At 52.3% G+C, this 24,414-nt stretch overlaps 1 protein-coding gene across 4 annotated transcripts in view; it reads right to left on the bottom strand.

Annotated features, from left to right (window-relative positions):
* Positions 1-678: 678 nt before the first annotated feature.
* BCL11B (BCL11 transcription factor B) overlaps positions 679-24,414 on the bottom strand; it is a 99,513-nt gene continuing 75,777 nt past the window's right edge. For all 4 annotated transcript variants that reach the window (XM_066388356.1, XM_066388353.1, XM_066388354.1 and 1 more), the window contains one exon: positions 679-7,634. In XM_066388356.1, coding sequence (XP_066244453.1) covers positions 5,587-7,634 — 2,048 coding nt within the window. In that variant the 3' untranslated portion in view covers positions 679-5,586. The remainder of the gene's footprint in view (positions 7,635-24,414) is intronic.

Below are 24,414 nucleotides of genomic sequence, written 5' to 3'. Positions count from 1 at the left end.
TAAAGACAGTTTCCTCTAATCTGTTAACACCTAGAACATGAGAAGGGAAGGCGGTCCTCCTACGTGATTTGTTAAAACTCACGATGGTCAGACTTGCTATCTAGACCAACGTCCTCACTTCACCAATGCGAAGCCCCAGAGGACTTGAGTGGAGGCACAGAGGCATTCGGAGCCTTCGTCTCCTTCACTCCTGACCCCCTGGTGCCTTGCCCAATGGCTGCCACGGGGTATGCGGTCATGTCAGCTGACTTAAACTAGACCCGAGACTTGTCATACTCAATGGTTTCTTCTAAGCCACTTGTTTGCAAACTTGGCTGTGTATGAGAATCACGTAGATCACTTTAAAAAATACTGATGCCTGGATCCCACCTCCAGAGGTTCTGACAAAAATTGGGCTTGGAGGGGAGGCCAGGGCACTGAGATTTTGTAAAAGTTCCAGGTGATTCCAGTGTGCAGCCAGGACCAAGAACTACTGTTCTTAAACCTCACTGGTTCACGGGGGCAAATCAAGAGAACGAGAACTGTCAGTCTCCCGGGCCATTATTTCCTGGTTCTCCAGACACGGCTGTGAGGGTTTGGGCCGGGACAAAAATGGAAAAAGACCTTCAATTCACCCATGGAAATAAGCTATCCAACCGCCCACCCTTAAAAGACACAGAAAAGGACAAGGTTTGGAGATCAAGTTCAATGTCCAATTTATTTTTATAACTTGAAACCAGAACAAACTTGGTTTTGAACAAGCGTACAGATGAAATGGCAGACACATGCTGAACTCAACATTGTGACATTGAGGGGGAAAAAGCCCAAAAATCTTGTACAGAGAATAAAAGGAACAATAAATATTTTACTAAGCCACATTGAAATGACCTCCTGTCATCTCAACATTTTATCCATAATTAAAAAAAAAAAAGTGCCTGTTTCTTAAACAGAGCACAAATACCAAGCAATAATAAATAGTTCCAAACTTGTAGTAAAAGACAGAACCCCCAAGTAAACAACAAAAGCTCATACAATAAGTAATAGAAAAAGGTAATAAAAATATTTCGCCTTGCCAATACAAATGCAAACAACTGAAATCAACGTGACTTTGCTTTGCAGGGCAGAGATAGATACAAAGAGCACCGAAATCTCGGGGTTTGCCTGCGGCCGACACAACCTAGGCTGACTGTCACTTAGGGCCGGGTGAAAGGCTGGTTTCCTTTCCTTTCCACATTCTCCTCACAGTTCAGCCTCCTCCTCTAGCCATGAAAGACCCTCTAATGGCCAGTGGCAGGTTCCAATTTGGGGCAACTTTGAACAAAGTTGTGGCAGTGTGAAAACCTGGCCCGAGGTCGGCTGGGTCACCCAGGCTGGGTGGGTGGGTGGGGGCCTCTCCCATCGGGCCATCTGCTGCAGTGTTGGCTTTTTTAAACATGAGAGAGAAGCAAAATGCTCTTTTCTCGGCCGTCCGGGGGACGGAGACACAATCGTTGTGCTTTAGGATGGCTTAGTCCTGGCATTCTGGTGACTTGGTGCGAGCTGGTGAGAGCTGGCTGTGTCTAGCACTACGGGAGGATTACCCTGGAGACGCTGAGTACCTTGACAGGGCAGCCCGGGTGTCTTGGGGTCAGGCAGGTAGGAAAGTGACATCTCAGCTTCTTCCCTCCGCTTCTCCTCGCTTTTGCAAAGGTTAGTGGCGAGGAGGAAAGAGCAGATCCCATAGAGAAGCTCCCAGAAGAAAGATTTCTGCATTTGGTACAGAACTGACCCAAAGGATGCTTGCTTATACTTTCATAACCTGAAATAATGGTTTCTTACAGTTCCTGAAATTTAAAAAAAAAAAAAAAAAATGGCTTCCTGATATAGGTTTTTTTCTTTAATGTATCATTCCCTCATCCAAATACCACTTTATCATCTTAAAGCTACTTGGCTTTACAAAAAAAAAAAGAAAGAAAAAGTGGAGGAAAGGGGACAGAGTGGGAGAAAGAAAATAAATTAAAAGGAAAACAACAAATAACGAGCCAACAAGAGGCTGGAGGGTGACGAGGAAACACGAGGAAGGAAAGAAATGGAAAGGCACCGAATTCGTCCCAGGCCCTAGGCTTTCGGAAACAGACAGGATGGAGGTTACAGACAGAAGCAGCGGCAGAGCAGGTAAGAAAGACAACAGGCCAACCCTCTCCGCAGAACGGATGGTCCCGGCTGGGATGGGGCCCCCTTCCCAAAATCCAACTGGCGCTGGTCTCAACAGCCGATCACGTCACCTGTGCCTAGCTGATCGGCCAGCTTTTATTCCATTTTTTGTTTGTTTGTTTGTTTGTTGTCAGGGACTAAAGAAAGCTCAGTTTGCACTTCTTTCTGCTCGTAAGGGCGGGAGAGGTGGTGGTGGTTGTGGTGGTGACTGCCACAGTGAGGACAGTAGAGTAGATACTCCCTCGCTCTCTCTACAGCTGACATCCTACAGATGGCCTCTCAGAGAAAGGGAGGATTCTGGGAAATGTTACCGACATCTTGACAAAAACTGATTTCTCCACTCAACACGAATAAAGGATTTGCCATCCCGTCTGCCATGGCCACACCAGGGAGCCTGGATGCAAGGTTCAGGCATTCGGAGGGAATCCCCGCTCCAACACTCCTTCGTGTCGGCCAAGTCCGTCAAAAATATGTACAACTAAAACGATTTGTGAACCAAAGCATTTCTACTTCCTTTTGTTTCTTTTCCTCAAAGGTTGTCAAACAACCCTTTTTCTCCTGTACAATAGGACTCAACATACAAATTTTTTTTTTTGCAATATTTTATCCTGCCAAATTAAAAAAATATATTATGGCAGCCTGTTTGTTTTTGTTTTTTTTTTCTTTTTATTTCCAAATTCACTAACAAAAAGGTACATTAAATCCCTTTAAAAGGACAAGCTTACAGTTAAAAAATTACAAGCTCCAGTAAAAATACAGCAAGTGCCTACATCATATGAACCAATCAATATATCCATTCCAGAGGGGGGTGGGAAGAGAAAAATAAGTACAGGTCAGAAATGTGATTTTTTTTTTTTCTGCAAAGCAATAACAATATTAAGCACTTTTTCTCTACATACTTTTTCTACATGGTGTAGCAATCCCCTTTTAATCCCCAAATACAAGTTTCTATACATTTTTTTTTGAAATAAAAATTCAACACCCAAAGCAGAAAAAAATTTACTAAAACTCCGACTTTACAGTTACTGTGACAAGAACAAATTTATAGACCCACCATTTAAATTTTACTGCAACATTTTCAAGGAAAAGAAAAGTTTTTTTTTTCTTGTTTTGTAAAATGCCCAGGCATTCTCAATTATTACAAATACTGGTCCACTTTTACAGTAATCAAGAAATTTTAATATATATAATATATACTAAAACCCCATCACCAAAAAAAAAACAATATACACGCAGCCACTGTGGCATTTTTTTAATAACCTATTAAGCAAACTTTGAAAAAAAACGATCTCTCCAACACACATACACACATTTTTTTTACCCTTGTATGTATCCAATACTGTAAACGTATTTTTAAGACAGAGTGCACTAAATTTAACTTTAGAAAAAAAATTAGCCGTTGTTCCTGAATTTTTTTTTTCATTCAACAATATCAACTTGTCACTTGTGTCACTTGAGTTTTAATTCAGCAGTAAAACACCTCCACTCCACAACTAAGCAGCGCTGTCCCACAAACAGAAAAGGGCTGAGGATCGTTCAGCTAACAATGGATGTCCAAGGTTGTGCTGGGTTTATTTCTTCATTTGATTGGGTCTTATGGCATTTTCATGTCCTCTATCTTCAACCAGGATTTTTTTTAAAAAAATTATTTAACGTAAATGTGGCTTTTTTTGTTTCTAAAGAATGTACTTTTCTTGTTTTACTTTTTTAAAAAGTCTTTTCATTTCAAAAAACAAAAACAAAACAGTTTTGCATTTGTCTCAAGAGACTGAAATAGGAAGATCAGTTTTCAAGGCACTCACATCAAATCAAATGGCAGTAGAAGAACTGTCCAATAAATTACGATTTTATTTTGTTCTTTATAGTGCCAGTATTGTGAATGCCACGCTCAGCGACACTGACACTCAATCTCAGCCGTCCCTTACAGTTTAACCCACCTCTGGGCCAAAGAGAAGAATATGCTGCAATTTCTTGTTTAGAAGCCATTTAATCTAAATGCAAACAAAAGCTTTAAAGTGCGGGTCAACAGAATTCAAACGTCTAATCTCAACAAGTTCAACATTTCGTACCTTCCAACCTAATGGGATAGGGGGAAAAAAATTGGGCAGTCACGCTGGGCACCTTTGCCATGGAACCCTTCCCCTGCTTTCCTGGTAAAAGGGAACAGAAATTCGCAAGATCTCTGCCTCCTCCCACCCCCCACCCCCCCAACCACAGTCCATACAATGTCATCAGTGTGCATGAAATGGGAACACTAACTTCCCTCAATTCACCATCAGGGCACTTGTCTGCTTAAGAAAAATTCAGCAATTATCACGGGTAGCAAAGTAGGACTTGGGATTTTCGTGGTGGGGTGATAAAAAGAGAGAAAGTGAGAGGCGGTCAAGCCGGAAGAAGCCTGAAAAATCACCACTGGTTTCATCCTTTCTGTGTCACTGCAGGCCACCACCATCGACCCAAAAACAAGACCCTCTGCCCATTTTTATTTAGCCTGTTCTGCAGCAAATAGTCAAGATGGCATCCCATGGCACATCCACATTTCAAGAAGGGGATGGCACCTGCTGGTAATGCACGACTTTAGAATCCTCTGGAAGTTTTGCCCGGGCAGCCCTCAAAAACTCCTGTTGTTCTCTGGCAGTGCTGAGCGTTTGGGGGGTCTCTCCCCCACCACTCCAAGTCCCCCTCATGTAATGAATGGAAAGGTTGAAATCAACACAGAAAAGGCCTCTGTTACTCAGGACATCATCAGTGCTACATCTCCACTCCAATTCTGAAACAAAGTGCGAGGACTTTAAAGATTGTTATCCGCTGTACACACACCCCCCCAAAAAAGAAAAAAAAAAAACGCATGCCACTTTTTATTTCAGGACAAAAAAAAAAGGAATAAAAAAGTAAACAACTTTAAAAGTTATTTAAGTGTTGGCTTCTTCACAAGAAATTACACATGCTTAGCTTAAATTTCAAAAAAGCAGCACCCACCCCCCCAAAAAATTATAATTTAAAAGATATGCTTCCCTCTACATTGCTTGCGAGTCATTGCTCAGGCTGCTACTGGGTTTTCTTTTTTAAAAAAATGAAGAAGGGATAGATACCCAACAAAATCTTTTAAAGGAATTTAAACAGAAAGAATAATAATAAAAAGTACCTGCACATGCCAAAAAAATTACAAAACCCAATAAATACAGAAATTATTGCACAGTTAAAAGGCTCCACAATTTTGACTGCCTTAACAACCCTCGGGTTTCCATAGGACTTCGCAGACACAGGTTAGGTTGGAGGGCCGCCTCCCCTGGGCCCCGGGGACACACGGGGCACTCAGCGGTGGTGACACTGGAGGCAAGTGTCAGGTCAGCATTCTGTCGCTTGGCAACGGTTCCACTGTACAAGTGCGGGGCGCCCGGGCCGCGTGCGCGCTTAGCTCCTCTCGGCCTGCTCGATTTTGACGTCGTTAGTCAGCAAGTGCTCGCCGTGCCACTTTTTCATGTGTTTCTCCAGGGTGCTGTAGACGCTGAAAGGCATCTGACAGATGTCGCAGCGGTATACCTCCTTCCCGATCTGCCCGTGCGTCTTCATGTGGCGCGTGAGCTTGCTGCTCTGCGCGCACGCGTAGTTGCACAACTCGCACTTGTAAGGCCGCTCGCCAGTGTGGCTCCGCCGGTGCACTGTCAGGTTGCTGCAGTTCTTGAACACCTTGCCGCAGTACTCACACGTGTCGCTGCGGCGGCCCTCCTTGGAGCTCGGCCGCCCGGGGCCCGGGCCGCCCAGGTGCGGAGTGCTGCCCCCGCTGGCCGTGCCACTGCGGCCCGACAGGCCGCCGTCCAGCAGGTCCCCCGGCGGTGTGGAGAAGCGCAGGCTGCCGTTCTCTGATGAGTGCTCCGACGACGTGGCGAAGGGTGACTGGCGCGCATCCGTGAAGCCCAGGAAGGGGTCCTTCATGAAGTGCCGCGACGCCGCATAGCCCACCAGCCACTGCGAGTACACGTTTTCCGATGGGATGAGCGCCGCAGGCGGCAGCTCCAGGTCCTTCTCCACCTTGATGCGCTTGGCTGCGCTGTTGAGCCCGGGGCTGGGCAGCGGCGCCGGCTTGCGCGGGAAGAGGCCCGGGAAGGGCTCAGCGCCCGGCGCGAAGCCACCGCCGCGCCCATTCACCGCGCCACCCGGGCCTGCGTCACCGCAGCCACCCGCATCGTCGTCGTCCCCCGTATCGCCACCGCCCACTGCGCGCTTCAAGAAGGCGCCGCGCTTCTGCTTTTCGGCCAGCAGGTCGCTGTACTGCGGCAGCGCGCCCAGGCCCACGTTCTCCATGACCTTGCCCAGCACCAGCGCCTTCTCGTCGGCCAGGGCCTTGGCGGCACCGCCCACGCTGCCCGCGCCCGGCACTCCGGCCACCCCGCCGCCGCCATTCTCCCGGTTGCGGCTCAGCTCCGAGTCCATGCTGAAGCTCGACTCGGGCCGGCTCTCATTCTCCAGCAGCAACTCCTCCTCCTCTTCCTCCTCCTCCTCGTCCTCCTCCTCGGGCTCATGGCCCAGCGACGGGTCGCTCTCGTGGTGGCGGAAGTCGCCGCCCGCCTTGAGGCCCTCGCCGGTCAGATCGCTGGTGCCAGGCTCCGGGGAGCTGGCGGCCGAGAGGCCGTCGTCGGAGCGGCCGGTCAGCGAGCCAGCCTTGTGCATGTGTGTCTTCATGTGGCGCTTGAGCTTGCTCGCCTGCGAGCACGCGTGGTCGCACAGCTGGCACTTGTAGGGCTTCTCGCCCGTGTGGCTGCGCCGGTGCACGATGAGATTGCTCTGGAACTTGAAGGTCTTGCCGCAGAACTCACAAGACTTGCTCTTGGCGGGCGGCTGCGGCGGCGGCGTGCCGCCGGGGGGCATGGGCGGCAGCGGCGGAGTGCTCAGGAACGGGGACTTGGGGCTGGGCTGGAAGGGGTTCAGGAGCCGGTGCATAGGGTTACTGCGGCCTGGCGACACGGGCGGTGGCGTGGAGCTGTTGCCCGCCAGCTCGCGTAGCCGCCGCGAGAAGTCCATGGCGGGCGAGTCGATGGCTATGGGGTTCAGGCGCATGACTCGGTCAAAGGCACTGGGGTGCTGGGCGACAAGCCCCATCTCCTCGGCACTGAGGCGGTGCGGGTCCAGGTGGTGGCGTGGCGGCGGGCTGAAGAGTGGCGGCGTGCCGGGCAAGCGACCCTCGCCGAAGCCCGGGTGGTCCCGCAGGATGGGGCCTGTCATGCGCAGCAGGTTGAAGGGGTTGCTGTCGCCCAGGAAATTCATGAGTGGGGACTGCGCCACGGCCTCAGGCCCCAGCGGCGGCGGGATGGTGAGCCGCGGCGTGAGGGAGCTGCTGGCTGGCCCCGGCTCCAGGTAGATGCGGAAGCCATGCGTGTTCTGCGCGTGCTGCAGCAGGAACCACGCGCTGTTGAAGGGCTGCTTGCATGTTGTGCAAATGTAGCTGGAAGGCTCATCTTTACCTGGGGAGACACACGGACAGAAACGCAGAGAAGACAGCATGAGAAGCTGCACGGGGCATGCCTACCGCGGGGCCACTGACCAGGAGGCGCATCTTTGAAGGGCCCAGGCCTGTGGGGTGGCGGACCCTTGGGCCAGGTGGTGTGCGTCTCCAGCTGGCTGGGGGCCGGAGACGCTGGCTGTGTGAGCCAGGTGGCCTGGCCAAAGCCAAGACCGACCACAGGACCTCAGCTACTCACTCCAATTCCATAGCCTCAGTTTGTGCCCCTAAAGAAAAGGTATCCTTAGTCCCCTTAGATCAGAAGCCAAATGAAATGTGTTTGTAAAAATGCCTGATTCCAATAACAGGAATGGCATCAAGGTTGGACTGGATGAGACAGAGCCCAGGCCACACCAGCACAACTGTCTGGAGCAAGGGATGTCAATCAAGTCATGATTGACTCTTAGACCCTGGTAATTCTTTGTCATGGGGCTGTCCTGTGCACTGTGGGATGTTCGACAGCATCCCTGGCCTCTAGTCCCTAGAAGCCAGTAGCATCCCGCCCCCTTACTAAAATCAGAAATCTCTCCAGACATTGCCAGTGTTCCCTGGGATGTGAAACCAACACACCCCCCCCCCCCCTTTGAGAACCAACAAACAGGCAATATTCGATCCGAGGAAGTTCCAAAAACACAAATCCAACTGAACTCCCTTGCAAACACTTTGTAGAGAGAAACGGTTGATACCCCAGCATCGTTTGGAGTTTTAGCTACAGGAAATTCTAGGGTTTCATATATTGGCATCCGTGCAGAAAACACTGTCAAATTTACACATGGATATGCAGGAACAGGAGGAATTGAGCATGTTATGATGATCACTACTGTGTGACAGCTCCCCACCATGGCCTCACACATACACCCTAACTACAGCGTGGGATCTGGCCCCACAGGGCGGTCTTCATGGGGGGCCCCTGGCCTACGTGAAGTCCTTTGCCAGAATGTTGTGAAGGAAAGAATGTCAGGTCTGACGGAGAAGTCAGGAAGAATGGCAGCAAGCGTGAATTTGTTACACACTGGCTCTGGTGACATCGGGAGCAAACCATCAGGGACACTGATGGCACTGGGCCCACTGTCAAGGTCTTGTCCCTTGCTGGAGCAAGCAATCACAAAATGGAGGTCGAAAGTTTCATCCAGAACCCACCCCTCCTCAAGCTGCGGGCGCAGCTGGCTGCTTTTCCAGTCTCAGTCTCAGCCTCCCCAATGCTTTACACACACATGGGACGGGTGCGGGCAGGCCCTGCCTTCTACCATCAGATTTGCTCGCTGGCCAGGAAGGGAAAGGGAACAAGACATCACAGCCACAATCTTACAGAACCCCTCTTCTGTTTTCAAACCTCCCTGTACCTGGAAGATTTTAACGCCAATAAACCACGGTAGCCACCAACTCCCAGGTGACCATCACCGGTATTAGTAAACTGATGCGAGGTACAGTGGGGTGCCCAGTGAATAAGACAGACCCCCCCTCGACCTCTCTCCCATCCATTTAAGGACTTCTGAAATACCGTGCAGAGATTTATTTGTTTGTTTGTTTGTTTTCCATCCATGAATTATATTTCCGGGAGGGGAGGGAGGAGGGTTGCACCCTTAGCAGTAAAAATCAAGTGACTCAGGGACCAAATGCCGTGAATTCATACAGGTAGGTTAGGCTCGACGCCTCCCGAGTGGCCAGCCCCACCCCACCCCCAGCCAGGCAGTGGTCACAGAAAAGTACCGTGTCTTCCCGGGGGCAGGGGGCCGATTCTCCCAGACCACAGACAGAAGCAGCTGGGCCAGAACACCCGCCCCGGGACACCAAGGCCTGCTTTACAGGCGTGGTGGCCTAGGGGATCACTTCGCTGTCCGCCTTGACTGTAGTGTCTGTGTCGTTTGGTGGTGAGGAGACCAGCAGGGAGGGAGGACAGAAAGAAGAAAAGAGTTCTGGAGTTCAGCTTCACCTCGCTTTTAAAAACCGCTCAAGGAGAACTTCAGAGGGAGACGATTTTCTTTTTTCCAGGGCATCTGGGTAATTTCCTTCTGCCAGTATGTCCGGGTAATTCAGTGCCTCACACTGGGGCCCAGGGAGAAATTTCCCTGTCTGAAAATGGGGATGGGGGGCAGGAGGGGAAGCTTCCCGAGGCCCAGGGCTACATGAGTCTCACTGTGGGGGCTGCAAGGCCTCACCAGCACCCCAGCACACACCCCCTTCTGCATGGCACTCAGCTAGCACAGAAAAGGCCGCTCCGTCCAAGGCCCCATCTCCTGAACTCGGCTTATTAGTTAACGTGGGGGGGGGGGAGGGCAGACCCCGTGGCCAGTGTCACAGGATTGCTGGCCAGAAGCCACACTGAGAGTCCTCCTCAAACCCTCTTCTGAGGCAAGGCAGCATACGTAAGTCATGAACAAGGAGCAGGTAAATCAGAGTCCCTTTCCGACACGGGCACTAATAACACAAATGAAGTGGCCTGTCCCACAAGGTCACAGATCTTCACATTGAAGGGTGCTTCTGTGTCCCCACCTCTGCTTCAGCCCTCTAACTCATCGATTTACGGCGCACAGCTGCTGGGGGGGGGGGGGGGCTTCCATTGGGCCCCCACCCCTTCCCCTGGTCTCTTTTCCGTCATCTGCATTTCCGTGGGTGTCTCCGGAGCACTTCCTGTCTCTTGTCCCGATGGCCACACATTTTCTAGGAAGTTCTACCGCTGGGGAGGAATGTGGCTGGCGCAAAAAAATCCCGAACTCCTGGGCAGGCCAGGAAAGAAGGCTGCTCTACAGCCAAAATGGCCGATTAAAACATTTAAAAAAACAAAACAAAAAAAAAACACTCAAAATGGCAGCTGCTGGGAAACGTGTAGCTACATGTTCCGAACAGCTCAGATGTTTCCACTTCTTGTTTAAAAAAAAAAAAAAAAAGAGGGGGAAGAGGCTTGTAAATCTCTACCTGGGAGCAGCCTCGGGAGGAAGCCACCTGGCCATCATTCACCATCAGGTGTATCGCTGGAGCCGGCTCTCGGGGCCGCGCGGCACACCAGGGTGGGCTCGCTCTGTCCCTGCGCCCCCCCAGCGCCCTGGCTCCCGGACTTCCCAGCAGGCGCCGGTCTTCTCGGGATCTGACAGCTTCCGATCTTTAAAAACTCTGCTGGCCCTCAAAGGCCCTCTCTAGGCAGCTCTCCATTCTCTCCCCCTTTCTTTTTTTAATAAAACATTCATTTCCATATTACCACCACTTCATGGTTATCTCTTGCCTAGAAGTAGCCTTGAGCACTGGGCGGCTCGCTTTTAAGAACTAAACAATGTCAGAAAGTCTTTGAGAGCCATTCAGAACAATTTTCTATTCAAAACTGGCTAAATATTTCAAGCTCGTGGCACCCACAGTCATGGACGGCTCATCTGTAAATGCAACGGAAGACCCTCGGTGAGGGGGCTGGCCCCCTCCCCTTCCTGGGACCAGCGGCTTCCCTGCCATCACCCCGTCCTAGAGCTCGGCGCCACCTGCCCAGAGGTGAACTGGAGGCTCCATGAGGTGAGGGCTTCGCCAGTGGCCCAGACAGGGTCCACTTTCTCACCTGGCTGCTAAGGTTCCAAACTGATGGGTTGATGCCTAGACGATTTTGAAGCGAACTACCCAGCACCGTGCAACTCGGCCTACAGACCTAAAAACATCAGCTGCATCTCAAGCCCTAAATCAGGCGTGGCGGCTCAGAGCCCCGGGCTTGCTTCTCTCCTTGCCTGCTCCCTTCCTTCCTCCTTTCTCAGACGTTTTTAGTATCAGCTGGCAGAAGCCCACATGGGGCCTTCTTTGCTCTACTGGCTCTAAAGGGAGCCCCCGTGTTCTTGTCAAGTTCAAAACCCTCCCTGTGATCTCTCGGTGATGAGACGGCAATGTGGGTTCAGACCCCTGCCTCGATCTCCCCAGCAGACTGAAGTCAACCAAGTCCGTCACTCTCTGCACCTCACCAGTAGAATGGGAACAATACCCCTGGGGGGGGGGCGGTGTGACCCTGTATATAGACACACCCTATGAAACTGTACCTTGCTATGCAGATATTATAGTTTGGACTTGATGTGACTCAATTTTATTATCCATCTCGGACCTAGCAGTCAGTGTTTCAGGGCGCCTTTCTGTGTAGCTCTGGCAGTAACAAACCCCTGGAGGAATTCTAATGCAGCCCACCTAGTGCATTCAAGCTTCCAGGGAAGCAGAAGCTTGTAAATACTGAGGAAACATTTTTTTTCTACTGTGACGCGTGGGAACGGACACGCAAGTGGACTCCTGCAATGAAATACTACTCTCCCTCTGCGAGTAAGTTGTGTTTTGGTTTTTTGTTTTTTCCCAATGAGCATTTAAATAATTACCTCCTCGTTATGCTGGTGACGCTAATAATACCAATAGAGGTTATCAGGGATATTCAATAAAAAGCACACCTTTGAGTTATTATTTAAGGGGAAAGGCCATCACTGAGCTCGCGAGCTTAACCTGTCCCCGAAGGCCGAGCTACCCCAGGGAAAGGTGTCCTGCCTACAGGAGACAGAGCCACCCAGCTCGGGCAGGGCCTGAGTGATGTGCTGCCACGGTTTCCCAAAAGGTGGAGGCCAAAATGAGAATCCAATCCTGCCTCTGGGGCGTATGCACTGGGACTTGGTCCTCTACGGCAAAGCGCTGGACAGCTGGTTTGGCCCCACCGCAGGCACTGGCCGTTTCCGCTGCTCGCGTGGTCTCTGGGGGAGGCCGGGCAAGGGCTGCATTCCTGCCGGCCCGTGAAGCTCCAAGCAGCAGAGTCCCATGGCCAGTGGGGGGTGGGGATGGGGGGTGCCGCTCACCAGGCTTCCCTACCCCAGGCTCCACTTGCTGCCCTGCACGCAGCCGCACCCACGGACGGATCCCTCCCCTTACGCCTGTCAGGGCTTGTTCCTCCATGCAAACAGCCGAGAGAGGCTCTCCTGCCACACGCACTATGTGCCCCCGCCCCAGGTGCAAAGCGCCAACTGTCCCTTCCCGGGACTCGCCCAGTCCTCCGCAGGCCTGGCCCCTGGGAGGGAGGGCTTCCACGGAGCGGGTGAGCCAGCAAGGGGCAACGTGCGACTCGGCACCTGGTGGAGGGGTCCTGAGAGGCCAGGCAGCCAGGGGAAGGGCAGGAAGCTGGATCCTGGGGTCCCCAGTGGAATTCGGGGTTCCCGGTGCCCAAAGAGACCCACCACCCAACCTTCCTCAGAATCTGTGACAGCGAACGTCGCTTGTCTCCACATTTCCAAAAGGATCATTATGATCACTATCACCCCTTAGATGTGGAGACCCCCTTCTTAGAAAGTTTAAAAACTGTCTCCCCTTTCATGACCCCAGAAAGGAAAAGTCCACTGGCCACCTTGGGGGGGGGGGGAGTCCTTGCAAGTTTTAGGTTGGTGTTATTTCTGAACACATCGCTGCCCGTTCTGAATGCATTCCATCAAAGCTCAGCCACGCCAAGAGAGGTGGCACTGGGCAAGCCTAGGAACAGCAGTAACAATAAACTGTTATTAAACCCTCACCACAAGCCGGCCCCCAGGCTAAGTACAACTAACCTCACACGAGCCTCCCAACAAGCCCCTGAGGTCAGAACTGCCATCAGCACCATTTCACAGATGAGAAAAATGAGGATGAGAGGAGGAAACAGTTTGCTGGAGGCTACGCAGCCGCTGTGCTCCGGAGTGTGACACTGCACTTGCAAAAGCCTGGTCAGGAGAGTGAAAGCGTGCGGACCTCGGCTTCTCCGAGCTTCTCCGAGCCCAGGGATCCGGCTGGGGCATGGGGGAGCTGTGTGTGCCCCAGCCCTGGTATTTAACCTTCGCTTCCTGCCCATGTGCTAATAACTAAGATGTGGAGATGTGTGGCTTTTGGCTAGAGCTGCAATTAACTCGGTGAAATCGTGCTGATTATCTCATGGGCAAGTAATAGATGTACTTTGTTGGGTGTTGGTGCTGCAGGTGGTGGTACTGGGGACACCACTATGACAGATAATAAACATTCTTCCTGGTGAGGAAATGCTGAGCCAGCCTCATCTGACCGAGCCTGCAGACCTCCACCCATGCCTGTGGCAGACATTACCAATCCATCCCCGCATACGCCCCCTAGACTCCGAATCCGCTTCAACCCTGAGCTCCGACAGCCTGGCCATGCAGAGCGTGCCTCTGCCTCTTTGCTGACCCTGGATCCCAGTGCACATGGGGGACCAAGGCAGACGGTGCTGAATACACCAGGTAGCAATGTGTGCCCTCCTGAGAGCAGTGACCACGCCTGCCTTTCATTCATCCATCGGACGAATAGGGGCCGAGGACCTTTCATCCACTAGGTCCTCTGCTGGTAGCCAGGGATGCAGCTCATGTTCCAGGGAACACAGGGCACTTAATAACCCCCTCAACTGTTGAATGAAAGTAGGAGCGCTGCCAGGGAGAAGTTCAAGGTGCTGGGAGGAAGGACGCAAGGGGTTGGCAGAATTCGGAGTCAAGACCTGCCTTGTGCCAGCCTCTCCCCTGTATCACCCCAGGGCGTCCTCGGGAGAACTCTACACACTGGAACCATTTATAGAAGCAATAAGGGACACTCAGAGACCACAAGGAAGTTGTGCAAGGCCACACTATTGGCCTTGGGTTATTTATTTAAAATGTAAATGTGGCCTTGGGTTATTTATTTAAAATGTATTGTCTAGGCTGAATTCCAGGCTCCCTGAGGACAGGGATTGATCTGGTCTTGTCCACGGCTGTGACTCGGGCCATGAACATATGCCTTTCAAAACTCTCAGTGGCATGTGCTAATGGTGCGTTCTGTCTCTTCGCCATGGTCTGCATCACTGAAGTCAATGCCATCGGGACATGGAAGTCTGCCCAGGTCTGGGTGAACCCGCCTGGATCCACAGTCTGCCCACAGAGTGTCCCACTCCAGCTCGGCACTCGCAATGAACGGCCCCGTTTCCCGGACACGTCGGGCACAGGCTCCGCCAGGCGCGCCCGCACTCTCAGCCGGCTGCATGCCAACCATCTGCGCATTCTGGGATCGCGGGTGACTCTGGACAGACGGAGACACCACACCACCACCACTGCCCACCTATAAGTCACCCTCGGCAGAGTGGGCAAGCAGGCCAGCGAGCTTCCCAAATCACAGAGCTGCTGCCACCTGCCGCCCTGGGCACTCGGCCTTCGGGGTCCAGCCAGACTTGTGCCCAGCTCGGCACAGGCCACGCCCCATCCTGGTCCTCTCCTTGAGTCTGTGCATTTCACACTTCTATGCACATAACTGCCTTTCTTTCTCTACCTGCAAAACATCTTCCTAGATCTAGACCAGATACGACCCCTCTCATCGCACAGCATTCTGGGAAGGCCGCTGGATACTGATCACCATACGTGTTGTCAATTTTGCCCTTGAGTTCTGTGTGTTCAACTCATATCCAACCTGCACGTATATCTCAGGTGGACACTCACTGTGACTTTGGAAATAGGTTTTAATCCAGATTTTATAGAAAAAGGAAACTAAGGTCATCATAGTTAAGTGCAAGGCCCAAGGTCACACAGCCTAGTCTGAGTCCAAACACACACCTAGCTACCCCCCTCCACTGGGACCTCAAACTTTGCCCCAACGCACCCTGAGGAAGGGCCTGAACCAGCCGTGGCCAATCATTCCAGCTGCATCATGAACGTCAGCAAGCTGGCCAGTGATGGCAGCTGCAGGTTTCTGTAGGAAATGCCATGTGTCCCTTGGACGAGAATAAAGGAGCCTTACACAGTTTAAAAACAACAACTCTGCTCAGCCTCAGAGCGTCCGTGGACAGTCCACTAGCCCCAGTAATGTCCACGTGACAGGGGCAAACTTTGCGCTTTAGATGCCTGGAGTCACCCTGGGCTGGGACACTTGACTGTCAGTCTTCATGGATGCTTCAACCAAAACAAAATCCTTGATGTCCCTCAGACCGCCAGACATGGACAAAAACACCCATGAATCTCACTTCCCGCAAAAGAAAAAAAAAAAAGAAAGAAAGAAAGAAGAAGAAGGAGAAGGAGAAGAAGGAGAAAGAGGAAGAAGCAGGAGAAATTGGAAGATGGAGGAGAAAGAGGAAGAAGCAGGAGAAAGAGGAAGAAGGAGGAGAAAGAGGAAGAAGCAGGAGAAAGAGGAAGGAGGAGGAGAAAGAGGAAGAAGGAGGAGGAAGAGGAAGAAGGAGGAGGAAGAGGAAGAAGGAGGAAGAGGAAGAAGGAGGAGGAAGAGGAAGAAGGAGGAGGAAGAGGAAGAAGCAGGAGAAAGAGGAAGGAGGAGGAGAAAGAGGAAGAAGGAGGATGAAGAGGAGGAAGGAGGAGGAAGAGGAAGAAGGAGGAGAAAGAGGAAGAAGGAGGAGAAAGAGGAAAAAGCAGGAGAAGGAGGAAGGAGGAGGAAGAGGAAGAAGGAGGAGAAAGAGGAAGGAGGAGGAAGAGGAAGAAGGAGGAGAAAGAGGAAGGAGGAGGAAGAGGAAGAAGGAGGAGAAAGAGGAAGAAGCAGGAGAAAGAGGAAGAAGCAGGAGAAGGAGGAAGGAGGAGGAAGAGGAAGAAGGAGGAGAAAGAGGAAGGAGGACGAAGAGGAAGGAGGAGGAAGAGGAGGAAGGAGGAGGAAGAGGAAGAAGGAGGAGAAAGAGGAAGAAGGAGGAGAAAGAGGAAGAAGCAGGAGAAGGAGGAAGGAGGAGGAAGAGGAAGAAGGAGGAGAAAGAGGAAGGAGGAGGAGGAAGAGGAAGAAGCAGGAGAAAGAGGGAGAAGAAGAAAGAGGAAGATGGAGGAGAAAGAGGGAGAAGAAGAAGAAGGAAGAAGAAGAAGAAGAAGAAGACATTCCTGGGAGTCAGTGAACCCAAGGCAAGCTAATCTTGTCCCACATGCTCTGGGACCTGCCCGTCTCATTGATTCATTCACTCACTCATCCATCCAGTCCCCTCGTACTAGGGACTAGCTGCAGCGGATGGACGGACAGGCCGTGAGCCCGCCCCTCCAGGAGGCCATAGGTGGGGGCTGGAGCAGGGGTAGGTTAAGCTGCTGAAGTCAAGGGTTCTAAGGTGGAGAGCCCAGGCAGGAGGCAGGCAGAAACACTGCACGGAGGTGAGTTCAAGCCCGACACAGAAGGAACAACAGCACCTGCCCAGACCAGGGAGGAAAAGCAGGGTGGAGGGCCCGGCCTGAGCAGCCTGAACGCAGCAGGACGCCTGGGCTGCACGGAAGAGAGTCAGGTACGCCGCAGGATGCACTGGCGAAGGGACTGGGAGAGGCGGGTTGGGAGGCACACAGTTCTGAGGGCTCCACACGGGGTACTGCCATCGATGCAGCCTGCCGCTCGCTCGTTCACAGGGTCCCCAGCGCAGGGCCGCCGTCACTCACCCCCGCTCACGTCCAAACCCAGGGCTAAACGTTCCTGGGATGGACTGGCCCTGTGCTCTGGGCTCTCCTACTTCTAAGAATGCCAGGAAGGGAACCAGGACAACAGCCAAGGTCACACTACCCTGGTACCCCAGAGAGCATGGTACCATCATAGCGAAAGGTCAAAGGACCTTCTCAACTCCGGTTTCCGCATTTGCTCCTTCCTCCCTTCTGTCCTCTCCTCCTCCACCACGGACTGGGGAAGCGTCTGCTCCGTGCCAGGCCCTGCGCCAACACAGGGACGCAGAAATGAGCCTGCAGTTTAGGGCGAGAGGCAAACACCTCTACGGACATTGAGTAAGGGCTGAGGCCAAGAGCAGAGGCGGATTTAACCGCGGTCACACCGGGCACATGCCCTGGGCCCCAACTTCTGAAGGGCCCCACAAAACCCCAACTTGACATTTTTCTCTAATGTAAGGGGCCCAATATTTTCTTCTGTGCCCGGGTCTCAAAAGAAGTTAATCCGCCTCTGGCCGAGAGGTCACTATTGAAGGGCATGCCACGTTGTCTAGGGCCTGGAGGAAGGAGAGACCTCGGGCACAGGAGGATGAGGGAGCCTTCTCCCAGGAGGAGACCCCGACACTGAGCTCAGGGGGCATGGACCTGTGGCACAGAGGAAGGGCGGGCCTGGCAGGAAAGCCCATGTGCTCAAAGGCAGGGAGGTGGGGCCCCAGAGTCACAGAGGGGAGGGACTGGAGGCGGAATGGAACCTGCAAAGAGACTCGGCTGGATACAGATCAATTCCATCTCTGTCGAGTCTAGCCCAGTGGGGGAAAAAAAAATTTTTTTTTAAGTGAAGATTTTCAAGCCCACACTCAAGACTACTTGAGTCATCAACTGTTCAGTATGACAAAATCTCAGTACGAGAGAAGGATGGAGGTGAACCCCTCTGAGAGCTTTGTTTCAGACCAGAGCCACTCTTCCCAGAGTGTGAAACCCTAAGGGATGAAGACGTGAAACTTGGGGTGGGGGTGGAGGGTGGCTGGAAAAACACACAGAGGAAACTTAAAATCTAACCTAGGAAGATCACAGTACCCTGGTACACAGCAGCTTCTAAGTCACCCTCTCCGGTAGTTCCATTAGCCCATCCAGCCTCTCATCCTAACCCTTAGGAAAGCCACCTTCAGGAACGGGGCGGTCCAGGTTCTCAGTGAAATGAAGAAGTACTGAAACTGAGCGGTAGCGGCAGGCACCACGCACCCAGGATTTGCCCAGTCTCAACTGCAACTGCTCGATTCTGTGGTCAGACCAGGTGTGCAGTTCAGGCTCAGGAAACAGCCCCCCCAACCCCTGAAACAAAGCAACGTTGCTGACCGCGGGGTTACTTCGGCGAAGGGTGGGGGCAGGGTGAGAACAGCAGTGTTTGCCACTGAGACAGAGGAGCCAGGGGCAGGACACACGGGGTGACTTTAAATGTGGTAAACTCAGATATGACATGCTGGGGAAACGAAGCCCATTTCTCTAGTCTACATCATCTTTATAGAATTTCCCTCCTTTGCACAAGATACTCAAATCTGCTGGGGGGGGGGGGGAATACATCCTCCCCAAAACAGATAAATGCATCACCAGAGTCCCTGGAACCCGCTGTCTGCTGACATCCCTGAGAAGGGCCTCCCTTTCCCAGCGGGCTTTGGCGGGGTGGTCGAGGAGAGGTTTTGGAGATTTTGTTCCCTTCTCCCCAACCCTCCCCCAATACGGAGTTTTCTGAAAGCATTCTAAGCCTCGGAGAACAGGAATTTAGCAGAGAACGAATGGGAAAAATAGAGTGAATGAAGAAATAAACGGGCACGAAAAGCCAGGAGAGGACGACGGCGTGGGCGAGCACCCACACGGACACGCGTGTGCACACCTCTCACGGGTCCCACGCACGCCTTCCGGGCGACACAGGAAGCCTACTTCCTCCATGATTCAGGGCCTCCCTTCACGGGCCGGCCTCCACCCTTCCTCTCCTGAAATCCACACAAATCTCCACGTTCCACCCCAAGAAGGATCGCCGGGGCAGTAAATCTCGTTTTAATGGAGTGTACGTTTAGCTCGGAGGAGATAATTGACGTTATGGAGGGCCTCCGCCCGAGTGATATAGGTCTGCTAATGCAAAGGGGACTCGTTACCGACGCACCACAAACAAGTAGTAATATATGTATATTGTTCTGAGTGGCATTACAGCCAAAGCGTTCCGGTCCGTGGGGATTGATAAAACACAAGAAAACAGCAGACATGCACTTGTAAATTTGTCTCATTTGTCTCTGAAGTTAAAGGTTATTCCCTAGTTCTGAATTTGTAATAAAAACATGCTAGCCCAAGCTTTGTGGGGAATGTTTGAATATTTAAATTGTGTATAATGATAGGCAATTACAGGGTAAAAACTGGACCTTATGAATGGGGGGGAGGGCGCTGTCAAGATCACCGAGTGTTTTCCCACCGATGACTCATTTATCTCTAATACTTCACACAGGCGCGCACGCGCATGCATGCGCATGCACACACACACACACACACACACACACCCAAAGGGCTGCAGGGACCATTACCAGGTCCCATCCCACAGCCACTAACCAGGAATCAACCAAGCTTGGGTCTGCCAGGATGGATGGAATTCTTTCTTTTTCTTTTGCATCTTTTAATTTTGTTTCCTTAAAATTGCATAGTACATCTCTCCAACCAAGAGCCCGAGACCGAGGCCACGGCCCCACAAGGGCCATCCCGATGGGCCAGTGGTGTGTGAAAGAGAGGCCAGGCGGGCACAGTGCGGGTTTCCTCTGTTCTTCAAAAGGGTGCCCCCCCAAAGAAGAGCAGGGGGCTGGCAAGGAGCCCCAGCTGTGCCCACGGTGGCAGAGCTCCTGTCCCGAGCCAAGGTGCCCACTCGGCTCGTCCAGGTTAACTAACTGCAGCGTTGGTGAAACTCCAGCCGGCCTGTCACCGGGCACAAAAGTCATCAGTGAGTGAATGTTCTTTTCTGCACCACAATTAAGACGAATCAATACGATGTGCCACAAATGGTATTTTACTCTCAATAAGAACTCGAGCTGAGTTTATTCAGAATATTTTAGCGCTTCCCTGGGGGATTTCGGGCCTACGCAGATGGCAAATAAAGTACTCAGCCCAAGGCTACAGCACATTATGGTAATTCTAATGTCAGATGTACTTTAATATACAGCTCTATTTAATCACCCCATTATTTCGCATTTCCATATGAAAAACCCGCGGCACTCGCAGCGCTGTGCCTCTGCCGCGGTGCCAGCTTCCTCCAGCCCTGCCGGCAGCCGGGGAGATGGTCACCCTCGCCAGGCGCGGCGCGGCTTCCAGTGTCGGAGCTTCCGGGGCCCGTGCGCAGCCAAGCTGCCCGGTGATTAGAAAATCGGAGCGCTGGGCGATGCACCAACCGCCGCGGAAGGTTCCAGGAAACAGAAACCTAGCACCCCCCACCCCCGCCCAGGTTCACACACAGATCCAAGGGTCCGTGCGCGCACACATACATACACCAGGTAGTGGGGAGAGAATCACCCCCATGCTCACAACATGGCCCCCACCAAACACCAGTGGGGTTCAGCATGGCGGCTGGGTGGCCCAGTGGCTCCTGCCCATGGCCCCCAGACGCTGCGCCAGCTGATTCTCACGGCATTGCCCAGCCACCCCAGAGGCAGATTAAAGCAGCAGCGATGCCAAGGGGCAGGAGACGGTGCTGGTGACAAAGGAAGTGGGGACAAGGACGGCTCAAAGAGGAGTGGGGGATGGGAGCTGGGAAGCTGCAGCCCACAGTGACTGTAGGATCTGGCCCAGGGAGGCCCCCCAGGACGGTGCTGGAGCCCAGAAGCCCAGGCCCCGGGGGAGGGGGAGCCCTGTGAGCCCACAGAGCTGCAGCACCTCCAGGCTGGCTCAGCTGGCCAGCTGGCGGAAAGAAGCCAGCGGAAGCAGGGGTTTTGGCTGAGCCCAGGAAATTGCTCTCACGCTGTCACGCGCATACTTGGCCACAAGGCGTTCCAAGGAAGCCCAGCACAAAACCTGCTGACCACCCAATTCTAGATTTCTCGGAGATGGGTTTGCTGGTGGACGAAATGACACCTGGCACCTGACCCTATTCCGCGGCCCAGTAATGAGTCACCATTTAAAGCCACAGAACATGATTTTAGTAAATGGTTATAGGATATGTCATCAAAATGAGATGCTTGCCTGTGAGCAGGCAAGGTCCAATTCCTAACATGGGGTAAAAAAAAAAAAAAAAAAAAAAAAAAAAAAAAACCTCTAAGAGAAGATAAGAGAACAAGAAGGAGGAAAGGAAAGAAGAAAGGGAAGAGTAGGAAAGAGAAGGGGGCAATAAAACTGAGAAAGTCCTAGCATTTGTTGCCAAAAACACTGGCAAATGCCTCAAAACTGTCCGTTCACCAATAAGACCATCAGTCATCTAATTCGAACAGATTTGTCTTCTAAGTTCAGCACAGGAAATGTTTTCAGGAAAAAACGGCTTGCTGACAGGAAGGCGCAGCCTCAGGCCACAGCCCTGCATGGCCATCCCAACTCCTACCAGGTACGACCGTGATGGGTCACCACCCTGCATCGGCCACGCCTGGTCAGCCCTCAGTCCAACATGGTCCTGCGACTTCTTTTTAAACTACGCTTTGGGGGCAAAATTCAAAACTGGGGATTCATTCTCAATTTCCAAGCCCTATGATTCCACCCTGTCATTATTGGTTATTCAGCAACCTAAAAATAGAGGCTAATATTACTATCCCCAGGCCTTTTTCTGGTTGTAAGTTTGGGGTGGGGGTGGAGCAAAGACTAGACCAGTGGTTCTCAACTGAGGACTGTTTTGCCCCTCCCCGGGACTTTCAGCCATGTCTTACGACATTTTTGATTGGCACGATTGGGAGGGGGCTGCTGGCACCTAGTGGGTAGAGGCAGGGATGCTGGTAGACATCGTACAACAAAACTGTCCAGTCCCAATGTCGAGTGCAGGGCTGTGCAATGCTGGGAGCTCTCTCCTAGGCCCTTCACCTGGAACCAGCAGAACACACCGGGAGAGAGAAAAGTTCAGTTCGGAAATGGGGGTATGCAGAGAACGAGAAGGGGCGGAGACAAGAGTGGAGATGGAGGTGGGTGGCGAGGAACTGAGAGAAGGAGGGAGGTGGAGGGGCTGACATCATTTACTTTTGGCAATAAACGGATTGTAGAATCCCAGTCAATTTCATCATTATAGAAATCATGGGAACCCCAGAGTTGCCTGGAGCTGTGGAACCGGGGCCCCTGGAGAGCTATGCCTCGTGCAGGGGATGCCAGGCCGAGCAGGCGCAGAGCGCACAGGAGTCCTCACTGTGGCCACGCCCCCCTCCCCGCCCCCAAAACGTCCCACACAGGAAGGACGCCTCTCCAGATTCTGGCTCGACCCCCAATGCAGGGAGGGCCGGGGCCGCCCTAGATTCGGCTGCTCAGATATAAGCCTTGCAGCAGCGGCTGCAGGAGACGAAAACCCAAATATACTTCCTGAAGTCAAAGAAATAAAAATACAATTTCAGCTGCGTACGCCCCTCAAGCTGCAGCAACACTTACGGGGGGGGGGGGGGGGGGGGGGGAGCCGGGAGGATGACCACGCAAGCCTTAGTAAAAAAAAAAAAAAAAAAAAAAAAAATTTTTTTTGAGCACAATCCGTAGAGATTACATAAAAAGTACCATTAAGGACCACTCAGAATCCCAAGGCCTCCAAGAACGTGCCTCTTCCAGAATATTTTTAGAACAATCACTGGAGTGATTCTTCTTAGTTGTAGAAACACTCCAAATCAGAAAGTCAATTTTTCCCCTATTTGCAGAAGGGAACTGGCTCCCCTGGCCGGGTGCGTGTGTTTGGCTTGGCGGCCGTTCACCACGCTGCCTTGGCGGCGTTTCCTTGGAGCGCGCACGGTGAACCTGGCGCTCCGCACACAGTAGCACTTTTCATTTTAAGCGCCCCAGCCACGCTTCCCTAATAACAGCCTGGAAGCTGCAAGCCCTTGTCAGGGAAAGTCCTGTAAATGGGGAACAGAGCAGGACTTTCGGGGGGCCCTCGCCCTACAATGGGGATCATAAAACTGGGGCTGTGCGGCCTTTCAGTACAGCTGTTCGGAAGGCAGAAAATAAAAACAATGCCGGCTCGTCCCCGGGACTGGCAGCAGGCTTTCCTCCTGCCCGCTGGCCAGCCTGCCTGCCTGCTGCCTGCCGACCCCCCAACACACACTCCCAGGCCCCTCCCACCCCCCTTCTGCCAGTCCCTGCTGCAGTGTGGGTGGGAAGGCACACCGGGGCTGAAAGGAATGGGGGAACTCCACTCTGGGCAAGTGGCGTTAACATCCAGACTGAGGCTCCATAGAGCGGGCATGTAAAGAACCCTAAAGATCTTGGTGTCCAGATAGCGCTCCACGGAGGAAGCTATTTATTGGTAAGAAAGTGAATGAGGCCCTGGCCGGTTGGCTCAGCGGTAGAGCGTCGGCCTAGCGTGCGGAGGACCCGGGTTCGATTCCCGGCCAGGGCACACAGGAGAAGCGCCCATTTGCTTCTCCACCCCTCCGCCGCGCCTTCCTCTCTGTCTCTCTCTTCCCCTCCCGCAGCCAAGGCTCCATTGGAGCAAAGATGGCCCGGGCGCTGGGGATGGCTCTGTGGCCTGTGCCTCAGGCGCTAGAGTGGCTCTGGTCGCAACATGGCGATGCCCAGGATGGGCAGAGCATCGCCCCATGGTGGGCAGAGCATCGCCCCATGGTGGGCGTGCCGGGTGGATCCCGGTCGGACGCATGCGGGAGTCTGTCTGAGACTGTCTCTCCCCGTTTCCAGCTTCAGAAAAATGAAAAAAAAAAAAAAAGAAAGTGAATGAGGGTGTGAGTGGGTGAATGAATGAATGACAGCAGGGCGGGGCTGGGAGGGAGGAGGAGGACAAGGGACCACTCGTGACCCCACCCACCTCTTTCACTGATCAGTAGCTGTGTTCCCGCCCTCCGTGGTGGCTTCAGGAAATGGAGTGACTTCAGCCTCTTACAGAACTGGCTCATCCACACTGTCTCCGCTTCACCCGTCCCTCTTTCTTTCTCTCTCTGTGTTGTTTACAAAGGTTTCATTATGTTTTCAACTAATCAGAAAGGCCCTGCTAATACACAATTAACATGTGATTATAAAAAAAAAATTAAAATAGCTTCCAGAAGAAGGAAATGTAATTAAGTAGAGAATGCTTTTCAATAAGTGCTTGCTTTAACCCATTGTCAGAACACAGGCTACGTTCGTCCACAATGCCTGAACAGATGCCAAGGGCAGAATGTTAAAAGCAAGTAAAAAAAAAAAAAAAGAAAAAGAAAAAAAAAAGGACGTTATTTTCTGGGGGAGTAACAACCATCGACTTGCGAGGCACAGCACACT

The sequence above is a fragment of the Saccopteryx leptura genome, chromosome 6, assembly GCF_036850995.1.
Source record: "Saccopteryx leptura isolate mSacLep1 chromosome 6, mSacLep1_pri_phased_curated, whole genome shotgun sequence".
In the NCBI taxonomy this organism is placed as follows: Eukaryota; Metazoa; Chordata; class Mammalia; order Chiroptera; family Emballonuridae; genus Saccopteryx; species Saccopteryx leptura.
The sequence above is the reverse complement of the archived record's forward strand: the minus strand, read 5'-3'. Positions and strand labels throughout refer to the sequence as shown.